The sequence below is a fragment of the Corvus kubaryi genome, unplaced genomic scaffold (genome assembly GCF_017639235.1).
Source record: "Corvus kubaryi isolate FWS band 111438036 unplaced genomic scaffold, C.kubaryi_AGA036_p1.0 133, whole genome shotgun sequence".
Lineage (NCBI taxonomy): Eukaryota > Metazoa > Chordata > Aves > Passeriformes > Corvidae > Corvus > Corvus kubaryi.
The window spans coordinates 23,053,851-23,071,772 of record NW_024580667.1 but is presented as its reverse complement, the minus strand read 5'-3'; the positions used below and the strand labels follow the sequence as shown (position 1 = coordinate 23,071,772).

Sequence of the window (17,922 nt, the reverse complement as noted above, 5' to 3'; positions counted from 1 at the left end):
CCCCTGCAACACACTAAAGGCTTCTTCCATTTATTTGCACAGGAACATCAAAGATAGTCTCAGGGGATCTACAGAATTTCAGTGGTCTTTCTTTATTAGAACAAGCTGCTTTAATTATCCTAATATGAGATATGAAATCAATCAGTAATTAGTATATCTTTGATCAAAATATGCACTAGAGCCAGTTTCTTCCAGAATGTTTGATTTGCAAACAGCAAATGAAACAGAATGTGTTTGAACAGAGCAAATTAGGTATAAATATAGCAGTATTTTTGGGGGGTGCATGTACTAATAACCATTACCTTTACATCTGTTTCAGAATAAAGGATTTTTTGAAGCAGTTACATGTGTGAGTCAGCTTTCAGAAGAGCCAAACCTCTTTAAGTTTTTTCAAAACCAGTTTATCTTGTAAATAGATTACGTCCATCAGAAAATGCCCACTGGGCATTTTATGTAAAGTCTAGTGTCAATAAAATAATCAGAGATAATATTGAAATACTACCTCACACAATGTCAATGCAGGACAGGGATGCATGCATTGTCAGGGAAGTCTATCATCTGAAAACAGAAGAGAAAATTATTGCTTTGTTTCTCCAACTTCAGCTGTAGTGTCTTTTCAACACTTCATTTGAAATCTAACTCTTGTTGACAGAGATTGCGAAGCAAGCATATTAAGGGACCTAAACTTAGCATCCCTTGAGAAGCCTGAATAAATAGCTTTGCCTTTTCTGTCTGTGTGCAGAGCTCCATGTTTTAACCTTCCTCATGTTTTCAAATTCTGCTTTTGCTGGAGGTGATGCCTCCATCTCTCTGAATAAGTCAAGGACCAGTCTGAGCACCAGGTTTATATCTGAGTATATCCTAGACATGTCAGTGAGAAAATTAAATGTTTGTTAACCTGAAGAAAACATGAGGAAGACTGAACAGTGGATGAATTTGGGTGTCCGACCTACTGCAGACAACTGCTTCCATCATAAGTACCAAGGTTTGTGCTAACTCACATCTCATGAGGGGTCACTCCTGCTCCAATGACCCCTCCCCATCCTCCCTGTGTCCTTTTTTCTCCCATACCTCTGCCCATGCCCTTCCTGCCTGCTCTCTGCCACAGCTGTGCTGCTGTCGGTGGGGCTCCCACAGCCCTGGTGAGGGCTCTTGCAGGCAGCACTGTGATATTGCAAACATTCAAAACCCTGACAGCTATTCTGGTGCCCTTGAACCTCCCCACTGCACCTCCCCATTGCTCTTGTAGGCACCACAGCTTCAGGGTGCTGATTTTCACCCTTGCAAACAGAATGGTGAGGCTGGCATTGGAGAGACGTGTGAGTGGAAACTGTGAGCCAGTGCTTGGTTTATCCATTGGGTTAGCTAAAATTACATGCATGGTGTCACATCGACATTGCACATTTATGGAGTGATCCATTTCTGGGTGCAAGCTCCTGCCACCCCCACATATTTTCTGAGGAGAAACCTGTTACATCACTCCCTCAGCACTACTTACTTACCCTCAGCTCTCAGCTCAACTCTGCTGCCATGAGCCCCCCCGCACACCCAGCCTTCCCCACTTCTGTATGTAATTTCAGCATCTCATTTCCTAACTGGAAATACTTTGTCCTGTAATGCGAGGAGATGGCAAGCAAGCAAACAAGCGAGGACACTTCACGTCTTACAATCAAATCCATTTGATTTGAGCAGTATCATGTTTTTCACCCATCCGGCTGGACTAAGTGTGCCTTACACACTGCTCTTCAATCCATAACCTGCTTTGCAGACTGCAGGAGATGCAAAAAGGGACACTGACACATTATGCTTGAAATGCCTTCTGTCTGCCAGTTAGAAACATCCAAATCAGTGCAAATCTTTAGTCACAGGGAGATTTTGTTCTGCTGGTGCCAAGCTTTGCATATCACAGCCAAGCACAAATGCTAAGAGCTGAAGTGAAATCATGCTAGTCAATGAGGCAGAGCCTGCTTCTTCAAGCAGCAGTTCCTTTGAATTAAGGGTTATACCTTGGTCAGCACAATGAACTCCCACTGCGGGCTCTGGGATGCCAAGAAGGAGGTCAAAGAAGTGCAACATTATTAATGTCATGTTTTGAGAACAAACCATTGCCCACTCTGCCTAACCGTGCTTTTGTTCTTTCTCAAACTCCATGCTCATCAGTTACTGAGTGCTGGGGTTTTACTGTACTAGTTCTGCTAATTATTATATATTTTATATTGCATTTAGCATTTCATCAACCATGAAAGAACCTGGACTTATAATTGATGTGTCACAGTGAAACAGAACTTCAAGACAAAAAGAGAAATAGATTTAAGTAGAATGGTCAATTTGAAATAGACTTTTTTTCCCTAGTGCAATTGCATCTGTATTCAGTTTCAATTTAAATAACAAATAAAAAATGAAGTATTGAGTCATTTCAGGGGCCAGATAATTGTCAGAGCTACACTGGGTTAAATTCAAATTATACTGCAGTAACTGCTCAAAGGTAGTCTAGTTAAAATAGAAGCAACTGAGTAAGCAATTTCTTTTCCTTTCCACTGCCTTCTGTCCTGCTGCAAAGTATATAATTTTTAGGTACAGGAATATAACATTTATGCTACATTTATGTGCTTACATAAGTCTTCACAATCTTACTGATGGCTGCAAATTCGTTAAAGCTGCCCTAAACCCTTCCAATCAAATATACTCAGTTATGTCCCAGAGAATAACTACTGCCTTCCATTGTAAAACCTTTCAATCTCATTTCCACAACATTGGAAACCATCAGCTCAGCCTCAGCACAGACAGTGTTAAAAGACCCACTGTGGATGGTTCCCAAGGCAAGAAGCATAATTAAACTTTCTAGTTATTCTCTTAGTCTGTTCCCCAGAAACCCAACCTTCCAACAGCCATAATATGTAAGTGTTACAAGCGGAAAGCAGTTTTCCTTGTTCCACGCTGGGAAATGCAAGCAGGCACTAAGCCCAAACATCCTGGACACTAATGTCTCCTCAGTCCTTGTGTAAATGACACAGCACATCGAGGAATACATACTTTAACCACTGCTTACCCACCTTATGGCTTTCTCACACATTTTACTTTTGCTAAGGACAGAGCACAGAAAACCATGAGGCAGAAAAGTGAAAAATCAAACAACCCTAAAATGTTATGTCTGTTAGTAAGGTAGCATGAATGCTGTGGAAGACAAAGCTATTTTCATCAGCACTGAGCCTGCAACTAGGAACCTGCTATTCATCCTGGTCCCTGATGCAGAAATCAGGAGCAATAGTCTTAAATAAGCTGTTTTGTTACTAGCAAAATTAATGACACCTGACCTACTGCAAATTTTTGTCTCACACGTCATGTCCATTTGGATCCTCTACTTTAAATAGTGGTGAGTTGACATTGCAGTGTTTACCACCATGGGGGAACTAGGTCATAATTCTCTCCTCTACCCACCTGTGAATCTTCCTGAAACTTGAGGAAATTGCACACATTTGAAGTCTCTACCTCCCTCCTGAATTTGCCTGAAATTGGTCAACACTTTAAAAAACATAGAATAGGGAACAGAAAAAGACAAATACGACAGCTTTATAAATCTTCTTTGTGAAACCCAGCTATAAACAGAAGTTAAAAGCAAGGGAATACTTGCATATACACTACTGACACTTACAGGTAATGCAAAAGAAGAGTGATGTTATGAAGGAGTGATATTATGACTACTTGTAAGTAAAGTAGTTACTTGTTAGCAAAATGCAAGCTAAATCCATCAGTTCCTCCTCTGAGCTTAATACCACTCTTGATTTACACCAGTGAAAGCTCTGCATTATGAAATTAATCATATTTCATGATGCTTGGTTATAATCAGTCTACTGTGAAGTGCCCATTGGACATGCTATTATTCAATCAAGACTGCTATTTTTCGCAAAGAGAGGAAGGAAAGTGCTAAAAATTTCTACAAATTCCTTCATCCTTCTTAGTACACCTTCCTTTACCTGGGTGCCCCAAGGACTTTCTATGACTTCCTCACATAAATAAAAGCAAAGTATTTGGAAAGCCAAGCTAAAGCTACAAACAAATCACATGGTATCTCAGATCCTGTCTGTCATAGCCAGGGAATCTTGACAGCAAGAGCTCTGGATTTTTTCTTCTATTTAACACATATAGTTTCAGGAAACTGTTCCTGACTTAAACTTCTTGTGCAGGATGAGATCATCTGCTAGGGTGGAGCTGATTATGTAGCTTGTTGCTGCTCAGACTGGTATGTTGCTCTCTTCCCATCCTTTTCCCAGTTACATGGTCCTGGCCAGGCTCTGGCACTTAAGTGATTCTGCCCTCTATCAATTCAACTCACTAAACCAGCAGCAAAGTAAAACAAAATAAGCTGCTTCTGTTTTGCCTTGTTCAAAGGAAGTTACTGGCCCATTCATGCTTCTATAAAACTTCTCAGAAGTGGTGAAACAAATGACTAACATTTCGAGGCAGATGAAGCAGTTTTAACTGGAAATCCCTGCTTTTCATGTTTAATACAGTCTGATACAAAAAGAAAAAAAAAATTAAAAGGGCTGTTACTTACTATTTGTCTTCTGTTTTCTACCAGGTAGATGCCAACAATCCCTAGGAAAGATCCAAAGCCAAGCTAAGGCAAAGAACAAAACCAACAGAAATGCATGAGGTCAGCTTATCTGGACAACACACCAACACATACAGTGATATCTGAGCTAATGCACCACACAGATGGGCTAAATGGGCAGGTCAAGGGAAAAGGTGGAAGTTACTCTTGGACATAAATCATATAATGTAATGGGAAATGGCCAGGACTGCAGCTCTTTGATAGTTCACTGCAAAATCTGTCATGTAGTAAACAGAAGTCTGTATAGACACACTACTGACTACTGTTACTGTTGTCATGTACAGTTTTACAAACCGTTAAGCAAAAACTAAGTAAAGTAGGAGAAAAAACCACTTACTTTTGTCCACATATCAGCATTTTGAAAGGCTGTAAAGCCTTAGGCAATTGCAGACTGCTTTTCTCAAAAAATGGATGCGTTCCCACCATGCAAATGACCCAAGTTCAAACCCTTACTCTTGTTTGATTTTAATGATTAGGTGCTATCACATAACCCAGAAAAACTCCTTGCTAAAATGCTAAAAGTATCAGTACAGTCAGCTCCATTACCAACAGCCACAGGAAAGAGGGGAGGAAAGGACACTGAAGTAAGCTGGCCTTAATGATCCAGTGTTGCTTCAACATCGGGATGGTAGGAAAAGTGTCCTCCTTATGATGGGCACGTGAAGGTTTGGAGCAGTAAAAACTCCTTGGATTCATGGTTCCAGCCCCTCTCTGTAATGAGGCCACTGGACTGAGCTCAGAGCCTCTCCTCCAAGCACAAATTAAGTTTTTAAGGACTACATGTCCCAGCCAAGGGCTTAAGCAATGCCCGTAAATTCCTTGCTGTTACGCACAACTGCTCACAGCAGAAAGCAAATCCCCTGCAAGCACTTTACTTGCTCAGTATCACAAGAGGAATCCATCACTCAGTTTCAAGAAAGCGAATGTAGGGAAAGGAGATTTGCTCTTGAGTGCTTTGGGAAAATTTATGTGAAAGGGAGGCACAAGGACTAAAAGCAGAGACTTTGAAAGAGTAGGCAAGTGCACCCATGCTGACAGCTAAATAGTAGAGATACTTGGAACCATGAGCAAGGACACTCTGTTCAGGGGACAGCAACTTTGTAAATTAAGATAACTACACCAAAATGACATCTGGTTCCAAACCCCATTTTTCATTCCAACAGGAACAATCCATAAAGCCTCATTTATGGCTGATGTAGGGAACACAAAATGAGTAATATCCATGAGAATAAAAAAATGACCAAAGACAGAAGAATAACAATTAAATCAGAAGGAGCAGAACAATAGAGATCATGATGAAAGCCACAGCATTACTGAGATTGTTTTAGGGTCATATGAGCTAGGTTTTTGTCCATTTAGACAACAGGCTATTTGGGAACTCTGGGAGGCCAGGTCAGTGTGGTGCTGGGACAACTGGACCCTGTTGAAAGAGTATAAAACTAGCAAACAAAAATAATACAGTAAGTAGTCCCAGAGAAGTGACATTAAGTATTTAAGTATAAATATTTATAAGGAAATGAGGCTGAAGCAGTTCCAACTCTGTCTTTGCAGACCGTTCCAAAAAGACAGTCCAAACAGATGATCAAGCAGTAATCTATTAAATGCAGACACCTTCTAAAGTGTAACATTATATTAACTTGTCTACACACGGAAATATTTTATGTTCAATTACTTTGGATGCATAAGTTCAGGAAATACCAAGCACTATAAAGACATATTCAGAAAAAAGATTTTTTCAAAACAAATTACAAGAGACCAATATTCAGGGAAATCAAGGCACTTAACTCTTCTTGAAGCCAGTAGGAACTTGGCAGAAGCCAAACTACTATGGATCTAACCCTGAAGACCTGTTCTGCAAATACTTCTAGATACAAGCAAATCTATGCCAGTGGATAGTGTTACTCATCTTCACAGGTGTCTTCAGGCAGGGTAAATTCTGCATGTTTTTTAAGACCAAAATTTCTTACCGAAGGTCACTGGAGATTTCATCTCATCTACCAGCTGTGAAATTAATATTTTACTACTGAAGTCTGTGAGAAATAGACCTTATTTTTAATTGAAATTAACACCGTCTCTCCTCATATTCTTGCTTTTCTCTGAGCCCAGCAGTTAAATATTTAGTGACAAATTCATTCCCTAGCTTTAGGCATCTAAAAGTTTGGGATCAGGGTTTGCTGGTTTTCTAAGCTCCCTCTACTGTCAGCAGAGAAGAGAAGCACCTTTTGAGGACCATTCTGTACATTCTGAAACAGGTGATGGTAAAAGGGAATTCTACCCCTCTGCTCTGGTTAGACCCCATCTAGAGTGCTGCCTTCAGTGGGACCCCCGATATAGGAAGGACATGGACCTGCTGGAGTGAGTATAGAGCAAGGCCACAAAGATGATCAGAGAGCTGGAGCACCTCTCCTATGAGGGCAGGCTGAGAGAGTTTGGGTTGTTCAGCCTGGAGAAGAGAAGACTGCAAGGAGACCTTATTACTGCCTTCCAGTTCCTAGAGGTGCCTTACAAGAAAATGTGAAGAGATAGGACAAGAGGTAATGCCTTCAAACTGAAAGAAGGTAGGTTTAGGTTAGACATTAGGAAGAAATCGTTTACTGTGAAGGTGGTGGAACTGGAATAGGTTGCCCACACAGAAGTTGTGGGTGCCCCACGCCTGGAAGTGTACAAGACCAGGCTGGATGGGGCTTTGAGAACCTGGTCTAGTGGAAGGTGTCCCTGTCCATGGCAGGGGAGTTGAGATGACCTTTAAAGTCCCTGCCATCCCAAACCATTCTGTGATTCTATGACAGTCCGTCTGCCAATGCTGCACTGGAGTCAGTCATCCCTGGCAGTGAGGCAAAAACACAACAGTGCTGTCACACAGCTTTGACCAGGCTTTTGGCAAGATACCATGTAAGATTTGCATAGCACTTTTAACTCTTGCTAAATGTTTGTGATATTTAATATCTCGATGACATTTACATTGACAATTATCCATCACTCTTTCTCAGTTACTTCAATAATCCATCATGTGTGCACAAAAAGAATTCTGAATTTTATGAAAATTATTTGGCTCCAATAATATTTTGAAAGAGAAAATTATTAATAAAAAGTTTTGTTTTCAAAGTATTCTAATAAATCCTTGCTTTTCTATCTGGTTATTAATGAAAACAAGATTTAAAAAAAATATTTTAGCAGGTGATATTTTTCAGATGAGTGAACAGACATTGTGTTATTCCTACAAGAAACTAAATGCTGAAATGACCTGTTTTGTGCACATGGGTTTATTACTTATTACACTTGTTAAAGACAGCAGTTTAAAAATGAAATTTCTTCCTAGGATGAATGCAGATAATGTGGTCTTACAAAAGATTTCATGTCAAATTTCAGAAGAAGAGACCTTTATCTGTATCAATCTATTTTAGGTTAATGAAAGGGAAAATCATTCTTCTAAGGTCTTATTCTCAGAACTGCTTTTTGTTCTATCTTTAAAATACTGCTCCTTATAGATCATTATCCTAAAATTATCTTTCAGAAATCCTGTTCTCAACGTAACACTAAGATGTAAGATGACTTGTTTAGGAGGAACAATTCTAACTTAAATTATTAATGGTGTATGCACAGTATTAGAAGATGCATATCCCTCTTCTCTGGGCGTTTCATTCCATAGAGAGCAAGAAATAATGGTACCTTACAACATATTTTGGCACTAGTGGAGCCACACACCTAAGCAGTGTCTGACTCTAAGCACGTGAGTTTCTTTCTTCACCTTGCACCCTCTACCTCCCCTTGGCTGATTCAGCCCTTCTCTATTTGCTGCCCATATTCCTCGTATTTAAAACTCGGCCCAGGAATTTAAATTACTTTTTTTTACTCCAAGCATTTCCACACTTTTGGATACAATTAATCCCTCCTCCTGAGATCAGAAAGGGCCTGGGGGCTGAACCAGCAAGGAGTTGGCAGGGCTACTCCTCCCCAGAAGTCACAGAGGCACCACAGGACAAAGCAGGTAGAGTTCGAACCTTGTGCCCACTGCAGGAATGTTTTTAAGCACTCTGTTCCCAAGGCAAAAACAAGAGTAAGGATTTTGGAAACAGGATCTTGTATGAGAGAACTGGCAGCAAGCCTGCACAAAAGGATGTTACGGAGAACCTCCACATGTCCATTTGCAGGGCTTTCCCTGCCATGGACACAGCAGAATTCCTGGCACACGGACACCAGAGTGGAGTGGCTCTTCATGCCATCAAAGTAGTAAACTTCTAAAAGGTTGTTCAAATCTATCCCACTGTCCAGTCGTGCCGACACCCACCTTTAATGGAGACCAGCAGGAGTCCAGCAGAGGTTTTCACACAGTTCCCTGAGACCAGCACAGTGCAGTGCAGTGCAACCTTGATCTCCTTCTGCCCCCTAACAGCCTCCCCTTCAGGGCACTTCAGAAAAGTAGGTTACCCCCCTGCTTTACAACACACTAGAATTAGATCAAAACAAAGCAGCATCTCTCTCCTGTGAAATCAACAGGACTAATTGTCTTTTTTCTTTTTTTTTTCAATCTATCAGAACTTCCCATTTACAGCTGGTAATAATTTATTTGGATGTACCTAATATTCTAAAATGGGTTTTTTTACTTACAACAATGCCGGGGTAGTAGCCTCCCACAGTAACATTTTCTGTTCGTGTGGTAGCTGCCAGACCTATGGTCAGTATCAAAACAGACACCACCAGCAGTGCGACTGTGAACCAAAGTGAAGTCTTCTTCCTTTTTGCAAACTGTCCTGTAGGGAGTGGGGGGGAAAAAAAAATAGCTTTCATTGCAATCATGGCAGAACAAATAGAAAATGATGGAAGATTTTCTTTTGTTAATCTTTTCTGTTGATAACCCACTGTCGTTCTCCCACTAAGGGAAATTGCTGCCAGACAACAGAAGGAATTAAAAACCACAGAGTTAGCTAGAGTATGGCTTAATGCACACGCATTGGGTACAGGCATGAGATGAGTTTTTATTAAACGGAACTGTAAGTCAGTGACAGTGATAATTATGCCTTGTCTTCAGTAACATTTAATTAAGTGTTGTTCCTGTTGGTAAATTGGATCCTGCAGGCCTTAAATTCTTACCTGTGTGAAGTGCCAATTTGACTCTACCTGGCCTGAACATAAAAACGAATATTTTAAACAAGATTAGAAGGCACTCTGCATACTATCATGAAAATGAATGTGCTCTTCATATTTACTGGGGTAATCAATCTGTATCCCTGAAGCAAAGCAATAGAGTTTATCAGGTGAAACTCATACATGAGACTTGTCTAACAGTAGCTGCTCAGTGAAATACATTCAGTCTTGCTGGGATTTGGATCCAGATACCCCAAAGTGAAAACCAGTATGCTCACCTTCAGCTTGCAGCCTGCTCCAAAGCATTCAACCTTGTTATCCCAGTGGCAGATCTGAGCTGTAGCCAAACATTACTCACACCAGGGCCCCAGCCCATAGCACAGACTTATGTAAGACTGATTTTAAAAAGCCACTGATACATGACTCTAACTAACAAAAGACACCCAAGTAAATCAAACTGTGGTCCTCATTTTTGGTATTCTCACTTTGAAAGGCAAGGCAGGAGTGTGCAGGATCACCCTGTAGCACTGGGACATGCAATACCATGGTACCATACACTGCACCTGGGCAGGATGGAGTTCCTGAGAGAGCACAGCCTGGCCACAGCAGGACCAGTGTCTCTCCCTCTGCAGCCTCATGAAGCTGCCTGACTGCCCAGCCTTGGGAGAAGGCAGAGACTGTGATGTTGCTCTGAAGACTGGACGCAGCAGCCCTCAGCAGGAAGGAGGAGGTGAGAGGGGAAGGCAGGCTTGTGTGGGTCAGGCTCTGGAGGCACTGCTGGAAGCAAAAGCAGGGGAAACGCAGGAAAGACAAAAAGCAAGCAGAAGCCATTTGCAATGAGTCACTTAATTTTTGTGGCCATTTTAAAGTCATGTAACTCAGTTAAATGGTTATAGTTCAAAAGTCAGACTAGATTAGTGATGTTTGCAAACCAAGTCAAATAATTTCAATCAGTAAAAAAAAGAATTTATAATAAAAAGCTGTGTTTGCTGACATTTCTCCAGTAGAACAACCAGTCAAAATTATTCCAGTCTTTTAGTATGAAAAACTTTTCTGAAGACAAATACCATCTATTGAGCTTACACAAGTCTCTTTCACCTGCATGTACAAAGTCTTCCTGCTAAAGATCAAGAAATAATTCCTAAGACTCTCCGAACACCTCTTCTCCAGCCTACGTCTCTGCTGTCTTTCTCTGGCAATTCTCTGTTAATCCATGGAGGGTCACTGGGCACATGGAAGCCAAGAGGTTCTTTACTAGCAGTCAGTTTTTCACCAAGTGTATGGGGTTAAAGACAGTTCTTTCAGTGAAGCCAGTTCACGTGGCCAAGAGGGAAAACTAGATTTCAGATGTGCAGCTCCACAAATCAGCTGTCATTCCTATAAACTGATTCATTCAATACATCTACCAGATTTTAAATAATATTTGATGCCCTTGTCATACTTTATGATCTTTGAAAAGTCACAGAGATCAGGGAATCTCTAATAACTGAAGAAAGGCAAATGCTCCACCTGTTTTTAAAAAGGCCAAAATGAAGATTCAGGGAATTACAAACCAACCAACCTCACTTTGGTTCCTGGGATGCTGGGACCAAAAATGCTGAGCAAGTCCTCTTGTAAGACATTTCTGGGCACAAAAGGAAAAGGTGATTGGCAATAGTCAGCATGGATTTACCAGAGCCAAGTCATGTCTGATCAGCCCAGGTGCCTGCTACGGCAAAAAGACTGGACTTGAGGAACAGTGGCTGTCTTTTACCTTAATTCTAGCAAGGTTTTAACATGATGCCAAGTCCTGAGCAAAGGAAGGAACAATGCCTTGCAATGATACAGGTAAGTATAGGAGAAAGGTTCACGAAGGATGTCTGGACTTCAGGCGGCTCTCTTGAAAGCTGTTTATTGCACAGGCGAAGTTACAGCATTTCAGGGAGTGGGTATCCAGAGCTGCCAGCTCCAGCTGTAGGCATACCTGAAGCCACCTTCTGTTCAAGTTACAAAGCATTATATACTTTCTTTACTGAGTATCTTAATACATAACAACCAATAAGCACCATACACAATACCTTTACATTTGCCTATAGCCTATCATAGCTACTACCATCACCATATTATAGTCATTATTATCCAATCACAAGAGTAAGTAAGTTACAATTTAAGCTTACAATGGAAAATTCTCAGACCTCTCTTCTTCTTGCTACATTGACATTTCTTGTTTGCATGCGATCTCTCTCCATTTGGTAAAAACATGTTTTTTATTTACTTATGCTCTTCTTGATATTTGTTTACTGGGTGAAAAACGTCTTTGTTTGTAGTCACATACCTTTGTCCTAATCATAAAAATCTCCTTCCAACTCATCTCCCACCTTCGCCTTCTCAGTTATTCAGTGATCACTGGTTCAGCAAAACATCTTTTACTCTATATCAAAACTTGCTTTCATTTCTATCTCATCCTCAGTTTCTACATTCAGAGATCTTTCTGCCAAGCCTACATATCTGTGAAACTTTCTTACCAAACTTTCATCCTCTCCAACAGGTAAGGGACTGCCAGGCTGCAAAGCAGCTGTGCTGGGAAGGACCTGGGGGTATTGGTAGACAGTGAGCTGAACATGAACCAGCAGTGTGCCCTAGTAACAGAATCCTGGGCTGTACTAACAGGAGCATCATTAGTAGATCAGAGGAGCAACTACACCTATCTATTCAGCACTTTTTTGACCACAAAATATTACACTCAGTTTTGGGCCCTTAGTATAGGGAAATACATGAATTAACTGCAGTGAATTCAACAGAGAACTGCAAAGAAGGTCAGGGGCTGGTAATCTCTGTATGAGAAGAGGCTGAGGGAACAGGGCTTGTGTTGTAACCGCTGGACTCTGCCTAGCAGGCTGCAGCTCCCTGTGAGCACAGCGGGGGTTTCCTAGGGCCGTGCGACCCGTCACATCCCGGAGTCCATTTCGGAGAGCCCCGCGACCTGGCTCCGGCAGCCAGCAGCGTTACAATGCACTGGTGGTAAAGAAGGCAGAGAAGGGTCTCTCATGAGGGCTTGAGATGGTTTTAATCACATCTTGTCCCTGTGATGTTCAGAGGTACAGAGACCTCGCGGTCTGGGTGCAGGATGATTTTGTCAGGGGCCCAGGGGCAGTCCCTGGGTGGGGTTGGGGTACAGGAGCCAATAGAGAGAAACCAAGGGAGTGGCCAGGGCTAGGGCAAGGAACAGGGGGAAGATGGCATCACAGAATCAGGGGGTTAACGGGCTACCAAGGCTTGCTCAGCCTGGCGATGAGATGACTTTTGGCAAGGCTAGTTGCAGTCTTCCAATTCCTTTGAGTTGTTGTCAAGAGAACAGACTCAGGCTTTTCATAATGGTGCACAGCAGGAGGAGAAAAGACAGCAGACAAACTGAAATACAAAAAAGTGTTTCAGACTGGGTATAAGGAGAAAAAAAAAAATCAACAGTAGGACAGTCAAACATTGGAACAGGTTGCCCAAAGAACTTGTGTCCCCTCCAACTTTGGAGGTTTTCAAAATTCAAACAGAAAAAGCACTGAGCAACCTGGCCTGACCTCATAGGTAACCCAGCTTTGAGGAGGAGGTTGGAATTTCAACAAAGGTACCTTTCTACCTGAATTCTTCTATGGTTTTATGATAGTCAAGACAGCTAGACTAAAAGTGGGTTGGGTATGTGTGCTCATATCTGTTGGGGTCTCCTCCCCTGCCATGTAGCCCTGGGAGAGGGGCCCTGAGGGCACAGACACGGGGTTTCCCTGCCCCTGCTCAGCCTCGTTCCCATGGGTTGGTTTGTGTTCCCTGCGCGGGCAGAAGGACCCTTGGTCCCGTGACTGGAACAGTTCCTCGGCAGAGCCCCGGCCATGCGGCTGGAGAAATAAACATCTCTGAAACATCTAGCAAGAATCTGTCTGTCCATATATATTTCCTTTCCACGGGACGCCTGGTTTGGTATATGTATGTTGCAGTATCCCCACTGCAACACATATCCACTGACATGAAACTGCAGCTGCAATGTAAACTCTAAAGGTACTCTAAAGGGACATAGGAACACAAACCTTCCCAAAGCCAGTGGGGCAGATGCTCCTCAGCCAAGTCTTCTTGAAACCACTGAGCACTTTCTGAAGAGCACCTGAGGAGCCAAGCCTCCACATTTTCCTCAGATCAGCACCTGTACTGGCAAAGGTTGATCAGATTGCATGGAGATAAACTATGGGTCCAACCCACCCTCTTGAGTTCTGGTTACGAATAGTGAAAGACATGAGCTTGATTACCCTGACTGAGTTTGCTGGAAAATGTCTTAGGAAAAGCATGTTCTTATTTGTCATTGGAGTAAATCTGATGTGGATTTAGTGAGACAGAACAGAAAAGGACGTCATTGTTTGTAGGGACATTTTTTGGTCTGAACTACATTTTGATGTTGAAATTTACACATGCCAGAAGAAATTTATGAATGCAATACCCTTCAACCCTCATATTCATTGATCTTTTACCACCTGCATCTCAAAATAGTGGCAAATATCCAATCATATCTCCTCTTTTTCATAGTCCAGTTTGGAAACTACAGTAAGTACATGTCATTAGCTATGAACTCCACTCTTAGGAGAGATGACATATGTGCAGGAGCACAGAAAGGCCCTTTCTGGAGAAGAGGCTGGCATGTGCAAAGATTTATTCTCAAAGACTTCCACATGCTCAGAGAAGATGGGTAGAAATCACGGCTAAATTGGTTTTTATCATGGTTGTTTGGCTTTCCTTAGTCACAACAATAAAAATCTTTGCTCTAGCAAAATATGTGTAATTACATGCATATAAGCCACCACCATACTGGGAGGCCTATGTAATATTTGCAAAGCAGCATAATATCTTCAGAAGCTACAGCTGCAAAGGGTTCCTACTATTAGCTTCCTTTTGCATTTTCAGTCATGTTGGGTCCCAAGATTTTCCAAGCCTTTGTTTACTGCTGTTCGTAGCAGTTGCCGTGCAGTTTATTTGGATCTGTTTTTAATGTACCTGCCAGCCAAAACCCAATGCCAGACACAGAAGCCCTGTCTCCAGCTCAGGCAGTGTGCCTGGCCCAGCCTTCTTCTGTGACACTCTCTGTGGCAAGGCTTGGACCGAAGGCTGGCCATATACAAGAACAGCAGTTAAATTAAGAGCAGAGGAAACATTGCTGTCAAAATCTGTAGCCTGAATTTTCTTCCAACACCAGTGTTCCTGGAGTGCAGGAAACAGTTAATGGAGGCTATTCACTTTCCAATTTTTTAGTACTGAAGTAACTCTCAGAATAATTTTGACATTTATGACCTTCAACTTATTTAACAATGATTCAGTATGAATATTATTAAAGTCCTAGTCTGGACCTTAATGCAATTTAGTTGTAACTTAAAATTCTTATACTTAGCACACCAAAAACCAAGCTTGTAGGAAGAAACCTTGTCATATCCTTATTAGCATTAGCTTGAGGCTGGGGTGAACAGAGGGTGTGAATATGTTATTAACATCTGTTGGCAATATTCTTCAGCAGTTTTGGCCAGTGAAGCATTGACTTGGGCACTGAGTTTTTTGCAGTATTAACTGCAGCAATAGGCACTACAGATAATTTAGAGAGGCAACAAAGCTTCCACATGACTGGCTTGTGCTCTGCCTGGCGCAGACCTAAATTGTGCACAAAAAGGAACAGTCACAGAAACACTCTCTGCTTTGCTCACTAAATATCTGTCAGGCAAACTATCTGCTTGAGCCATTCAGCCCTGCTTCGACAATGGAAGGAGAGAAAATATCACCAGTACAAGGAGGAGAGACACCAGACTGCTGCCTCCCTGGGACAGAGAAAGGCCCACGAGGAGAGAAATTGAGATCACCCTCCAGAGAGCAAAAAGAAAAAGTACCTGCTGAAGACCACACTCTGCTGCACTCAGAAAAAACTTCTGTCCATTCAGCAGCTGCAGAAAACAATTATATTTACAATGCTCTGTTTGCAACGGATGGGGGTTAAATTTGCAGGAAGACTATGGAAAAATGGATGGCTTTCTGGGGAGGGTACATAGGAGACTGCAAAGTAGTAGATCTAATGATGAATAGTAGGGTCTGGATTTGGACAAAGAAAAGAGTGAGTTTAAAAGGAGGATGAACTAATTAATGATGAAAAATGTCCATGGCACAGAATGTGTCCAGAGGCCAAGAAAGAATAGAATGAAACAGCATCTCTCCACCTTGGAAAACCTGCATACGATCTGCAACTGAACTAAAAAAGTCTACACTTAGATGAAGGAAACTACACTTTGCTAACTTCACTACTTCTTTTAAAATCGATCTTCAGACATCACAAAGCCTGTCGAAAAGTGTGGCATGATTTTGGTGAGGAAAAAAGTCAGTGTAGGATGTAGCAGTTAGCTGGGATTACAATCACATTTGCTAAATATTAGCACTACATAATTCCATACCTTCTTCTTTGATCTAGTTATGGTGATCTAAATGGAAACACTTGTTTCAAATAATGCCCAGCCCAATGTATATTAGTGTCTCACTATGAGAAAAAGAAGGAAGCTTTTGTTAACAGGAAAAAATAGTGCATTTTTATTATGTGATGAATACTACTAAAAACTGTGACGTTTCAGAGAGTGGCATTAAGCACACAGAATAAGATAATTTAAGTGGAAATTCACCATAGACAGGCTTTTGTATCAAAGGTATCTGCTATTTTGCTGCTATTGAGAAAATTTTTAGGAGATCTTTGGATCTCAATTATAAATTTTTAATTACTGCAAAGCTCACTTCAGTGCCATCTCTCTCTCAACTACAGTTTTGCGTATTTTAAAAACTGTTTCATGCCAGAGAAGTTGAATTAATCCTACATTGCCTCCCAAAATTAAATGTGACGGATTGAGATGCTTAAAAGAGATACTCACACCTGCTGTTGGTGATTACTTTCCCTCTTCTGATTAAATGCTTGACTTGTCCAGAGTGCTGAACTAATTAAACCAGATGCAACAGCATTCATTTCAAGCCTCAAGACAGCAGCTTTCATCAGGCCCATCTCTTACTTTTATTATTAATTTGTTGAGTAAGATTCCATGAGTGCATTATATATTCAAGACCATGGGAAACAGTTTACAATTGTACTACAAAATACTCATACTGAACAAAATGAAAAAGCAATCCCACAAGCCCTGACAGACTATGTAGTATGGCTATAGTAAGTGATACCATGCAGTATCACTATGACCTCATTGTTTTGGCAGCAATTATTTCACCAATAAATAATTTAATGAGCAGCTAATCACTAGTTTAAAGCTAGCATAGAGATTCTTCTTTTTCCAATGACTACCTGAAAATGTTTTTAAGTTACAGCACATCTTCCATGGCCACATTTTCAACACCAACATAATTTTTCTTTCAAGTTTAAGACAAAAATTAAGATCTCATACACCTTTTTATCCAGCTGTTAAGATCCTTGAGTGCATAGCAAAGTCTCTTCTTATCCTTTCAAATGCTACACAGAGTAATTCCTAGCAGTAAGTTCTGTATTTTCTAAACTTTAACAAATTCCGCTGGAATAATGAAATACTTGACCTTTTTTTTGCCGATGTGTTTGTATTTCAGGACGTACGCTGTAAACACAAGCAGCTCATCATTCAGTTAGGAGAACCAGGAGGAAGGAAACTAACCCAACACCTGTCCCCAGCCCGCCCCGCACCTGCGGGCACCGCCTGCTCCAGCACGGCCACCGGCCATGGCCATCGAGCACAGCACGATGGCTCTTACATTAATTTCCTATCCGCGTCCCGCACCAAGCCATTCCTCCGAATGTTAAACCTCCAGCACAGGGAGGGATTCACCAAGCGCAGCTGAAAGCTCTGCGAAGAGCCGGTATTTTTAAACACCTCGGCGAGCGAGAGGACGAGCGGCAGCGCGCACGGCGGCGATGATCTCGGGCTGAGCCCCCCGCGCCGCCACTCTGCGGGCACAGCCCGGGCACGGCCCCCGCCCGCGCCCTCCCGTCCCGCCGACCGAAGCGCCGGGGCAGCGGCGCCGGCCCGGAGCAGCCCGGCCGTCCAGCCGGCTGCCGCTCTCCCCGCCGCATCCCCGGGGCTCACGCACCCGGCGGGGCAGGTGCCGGGCTCACCTGTGGGGTCCAGCACGGCCAGCGGGCCCGACACGGCGGGGGCGGGCGGCGGGGCCATCATCTCCCGCGGGCGCCGAATGCAGATAATGTGGTCTTACAA

The 17,922-nt window shown here is 42.2% G+C and overlaps 1 protein-coding gene across 4 annotated transcripts in view; it reads right to left on the bottom strand.

The window, feature by feature from the left end:
* The window catches only part of TMEM255B (transmembrane protein 255B), a 66,180-nt gene extending 48,287 nt beyond the window's left edge, over positions 1-17,893 (bottom strand). For 2 of the 4 annotated variants that reach the window (XM_042039374.1, XM_042039388.1), the window contains exons 1-3: positions 17,823-17,893; positions 9,221-9,363; positions 4,556-4,618 (exon numbers count right to left, since the gene is read on the bottom strand). In XM_042039374.1, the coding sequence (XP_041895308.1) occupies positions 4,556-4,618; positions 9,221-9,363; positions 17,823-17,883 (267 nt within the window). In that variant the 5' untranslated portion in view covers positions 17,884-17,893. The remainder of the gene's footprint in view (positions 1-4,555; positions 4,619-9,220; positions 9,364-17,822) is intronic. The other 2 variants (XM_042039381.1, XM_042039397.1) reach the window with 1 other exon arrangement.
* Between the last annotated feature and the right edge of the window lie 29 nt (positions 17,894-17,922).